Raw genomic sequence first — 4,572 nt, forward strand, 5'->3', positions numbered from 1 at the left:
TGCAAAAAGCAGTTATGTCATATAATTGTTCACAGCAAATCACAAAACAGCTTTTAGCATGATATTTTGTTGTTATTATATATATAAATATGTAGATGATATTCATTACAGTGGTGTGGTGCTTACTAAAGGTTACAGTTCTTGCAGAATTGCATTTCATTAAAGCTTAAGTACAACAAAATGAGCCCATGTCTTTACTAGGGGGGTTAATAACATCTGAAATGGCACTTAATAAATAGTAACAATTGTACAAGGAGGTTTATCACATTACCATAGCTAATGGGCCACTTAGGGACTTATGATCCTACAGCTTGTATAAAGCCACAGGTTGCATCCCTCTAAGGCAGACAGTAAAAAAAGAAACTTGATGCCTATAAATATTTCCCAATTATTTATTGTATTTACAATCCTCCCATTGCTCCTATGGGAGAATGTGTGAATCATTTGGCAGGGCACGGATGCCCCCTAGTGGGCATTTGATGACCTCACACCCTTTACTGTACAATATGATATTTGCAGTACAGAGGACGCTGATCATTTCAGGCCATTTAAAGCAGTGGAACAAACCTGTTGAGTTCCACCTTTAGAAAGAAGTACAGCTGGTAGTTATTTAAAATAAGACTTTCAATTTTGATAAAAATAAAAAAACTGTTCCCTTTGCACATTTTGTTAAAAAAGCAGAGATTGGCTACAATATGCAGACAGTAAAGATGTGTAAAGAATAATTCAGCTTGCTAGAAAAGTGATGAAAAGGTTGGATTTTCTGGCAACTCATTACAATTTGATCATTTAGGATCCCTATGGGATGGCAAAGAAAGGGTTAATGGTATTGCATATGACAGAGATCACTGAGCCTAATGAAGTGGGATGCAGAGCTAAAGAGGGGATCACCCCCTCCCATTAGCATCTCATAGAAAAAATATTTCCACCCTCTGAGCTTCAGTGCACATTTCTGGCAATCAGGGGTCTTGTCATATTCCTTATCCTGTCTTGCTCTCTTCTTTTTATTTTAAAGGGGAATCTTGGTGGTAGAAGCTCATACCCCCCTCCCAAGCATATCACCTGGAGGCATCCCCCTCTTCCAAGTCACGTTTGCCTCTTGGATGTTGAGAGTGGCCAAGCTGCTACTCACAGCAAGTGATGCGGTCGATACACCCATACTGGACTAGAGGAGGTGTTGCACTGACTCATGCCTGCGCACAGACATCAACTGCTTCTCTGGCTTTAAAATAACCCTGCCAAGTACTTGTGGAGGAGAACAGGGGCATCCCCCAATTCTTTGCTGCACCCGATTGACATTCAACCACCTACCCTCCCTGGAGAGCTCATAAGACTTCTGTATTTGGGGGGACAACTGACAACCCTGCAAGAGCTGCTAATCACTTACCTGCATCTAGACTAGTCATAGGTAAGCATCACCTGGATTTGTATTTTCTAATGAAATATCCTTTATTGTCCAATCATTATTGAGATATCTGAAACTTGAGGGTTTTTTTCCCAAGCGCAATAGTATTAAACGGATTTTACCTAGATAACCTGTTACACCTCTTTCTTTTTTGTTCTAATTCTATGAGTACCAAGCTGGTGCTGCCATTGTCATTGTCAAGTCTTTTCTTTGTAAGATCTCTGCATCTAGTAAGGGTAACGATAACGAATTTATGGATCTAATTATTACCCAGCAGTAAAGAGGCAGTGATCAGGTTATTAATTTAATATCGCTATTTCATATATGTATTTTAGATCTGCTAATATGAATACAAGTGGCTTTTAAATCGATGATTGTTTTGACATTGTTTATATATGAGAACAATTGCTTGGTGGCTACACATAATTACATTATTGATGAATATAACTCAAAGCTTTAATGAGTGTTATTCAATTAACAAGGTGTATTAGATAAGGAATGTGCATGTTTGTAATGCAATGAATGTAAATCTAAACATGACATATACCCTTATATATATAAAAATATAACAAAACAGAAAAAAGATGTGGTTTACTGCTGGACCAAAATCCTTTGTCTGTCAAGTGATTTGTTTGATAGCTTCACCAATTGTCTTCTATCTGGGATTAGCCTGACACAAGACGTTAGAAGGGAAGACAATATCCATTGGCTTAATTGTAGTAGATTGCATGGTCTACTAACTGGTCTTACCAGGTTAGGGACAAGCTATAAGAAAATCATTGGAGTTCTGAGCTGGTTCCTCAGTCCTAGTGCAATCTCAGTGTTGCTTTATAACTTAAAAGAATTTCATTTTCTCCACACCAAATCACTATATTTAGGTCACTGCCAAAAACACTTGAGATATCCAAGGTCATTCTAGTCTAGGTGGGCTCCTAACAAACACCTGTCATATAAAAAGTGCATTCCTTCTCTCTTTGAGGTGGTGCATCCCTTCTGTCTTTGAGGTGAACCTCCACAATCTTCGTGGACACCTTGAAAATAAGGATATTTGGAACTCTTCATAAATCAGCAGACAAAAAGGACTTTTCCAAAGGAGATATGGCTTCCTCTTCTCCTCCTTCGTCTAGTGCCAACCAGGACACGAATCCAACCAACCTAAGACCTACAAGTATGACATTTTATTTGATTTATTGCTGTTTATTACTTTTTGTAGACTTTAAGCTTTAAGGTTTAAAAAATAAATGCACCATAACTGTAGATAAAGATGGTTTGTCCTAAAGTTGAGGTGAGTGGTGTTTTATGCACTTTGTACAGAACATCTGAAATAATTATACATCTTCATGTTGATTAGTGGAAATTGTACTGATATTAGCATTTCAATAGGTTGCAATTTGCCTTCCATCTTGCAGGCTTTTAGTGGGTCCTGTAATCATCTAGCATTTTGGTGGTAATTGCTGCTCTTCTGGGTGAAATTGGTGTGCATTTAAAGGATTGTATTGTGTTAGGGACTGAAGCCAGCAGAGATGTTAGGAGCCTGTTGGAAACAGTACCCAGCTTTTGCCTACAAAGTTTAGAAACGAAAAAAAAAGATACACACACACACATAATATTAATTATTATATTAATATTGCTGTTCACCTAATAAAAGTACACAACAGACAGCCGCATATAAATGTGTTTGTTTGTCTGTCAAGTTTATTCCTATGATTTTGCATATAACAATATTTGATTAAATATAACGCATTAGTTATGGATCTATGTATATGAATGGTATATATACCACATTAGTGCTTGTAAATATAAGATCAGAAGCTGAAGGCATTTCCAACCCTTCCTATGTGGTTCTAGTTTGTGGTGTGTGTTATAGCTGGCTGGTGTATCTGGCTGGGACACGCTCTAGTTCCCCCTATTATAGGGTCATATATTTATCCATGATTCCTCATTCCATTTACTGCTCATGTGATCCTTGTAACCTGTTCCCTCACAGCACTTTCCTGCCCCCACCTGTCCCTGGCCATCTCTCTGGATGGATAAGAACCATTGCATTATTCTCTGCTACCACATAACACCTCTAATTACCATTAAGGTAATATCGTTTGGAATACATTTGTCTTTACATTCAGCCTTCACTATGACGTCACAGGTATGTGTGATGTCACTACAGCTTAGGTATACATTTCCTCCTCTAAGCATGAAGCGACGTATTTAGTAAAGCAGTGCAAAATTCTCCGCCAATGCTGAAACAAATAAGCACCAATCGATCGGATATCAATTTACTGTGCTGAAATCAGTAAAAGGTGGCATTTATTGGTTGCTATAAGTAACTGCGTCACAGTCAATGCACTTAACATTGCTTTAATAAATCATTTCTTATATGTGCTGGAGATAGAATCTACGATGAGCTCACTAAATGGAAATGTTTGCGGTTTCTGTAAATTTAGTGTAATGCATTAAAATATGTGTGTAACAGATAAAAAGCTGCCCTTTTATTTGACCTATAAATTGATAATTTATTGCATTGCACGATTAAATGTGCAACATTTTATTAAAAGCCATAGTATTTCCTAAATTAGACCTCAAATGATTTGCCAGATTTCTATAGTGTAAGGTCTTATGAATCAATCGGAGAATATTCGTTATAGAACTCAGCTATATATATAAATAATAGGACAAAGCACCTCTGCAGGGTGGCCACTGCCCCTGGGGTGCATTACAGACACCCCGACTTGTATGATTGCTTTATTCTGTGCAGGGTGTGTGGTGTTTGTGTTGTTTATTCTCCAGATTTATGTGTATTGTTATGGGCTCTGTCCATGCGTGAATTTTAAACAGCCCTTCTTCAAAGTTACATTATCTTACCTCCCCAAATATATATTCATGGTGATGGAGAGGGGCAGTGGCATCGTGGGAGATTTGGAATAACAGAAAGTGTAAATTGAAAAGATAATGAAGAGCGGAGAGCACATGCAGAATCTATACAAACAGGGCAGTTTAGATAATCTATTGTCTTGTACTTCTTATAGGCATGAATATCATTACTGGGGCAGAGGATGACATCTCTGCTCGTCATCCGACAATACAAGTCATCGGTCTGTCTATCTGGATCTTCTCTATGTTATCTCATATTCCTGGCTAGGGGTCTAATTACTTCTAGCAACCCCTTATCC

At 37.8% G+C, this 4,572-nt stretch overlaps 1 protein-coding gene across 2 annotated transcripts in view; it reads left to right on the forward strand.

The window, feature by feature from the left end:
• Positions 1 to 962: 962 nt before the first annotated feature.
• Positions 963 to 4,572, forward strand: part of GAD1 (glutamate decarboxylase 1) — a 52,170-nt gene continuing 48,560 nt past the window's right edge. The window contains exons 1-2 of one of the 2 annotated variants that reach the window (XM_072418315.1): positions 963 to 1,408; positions 2,385 to 2,573. In XM_072418315.1, coding sequence (XP_072274416.1) covers positions 2,504 to 2,573 — 70 coding nt within the window. In that variant the 5' untranslated portion in view covers positions 963 to 1,408; positions 2,385 to 2,503. The remainder of the gene's footprint in view (positions 1,409 to 2,384; positions 2,574 to 4,572) is intronic. The other variant, XM_072418316.1, reaches the window with a different exon arrangement.

This window comes from Pyxicephalus adspersus, chromosome 7, assembly GCF_032062135.1.
Source record: "Pyxicephalus adspersus chromosome 7, UCB_Pads_2.0, whole genome shotgun sequence".
In the NCBI taxonomy this organism is placed as follows: Eukaryota; Metazoa; Chordata; class Amphibia; order Anura; family Pyxicephalidae; genus Pyxicephalus; species Pyxicephalus adspersus.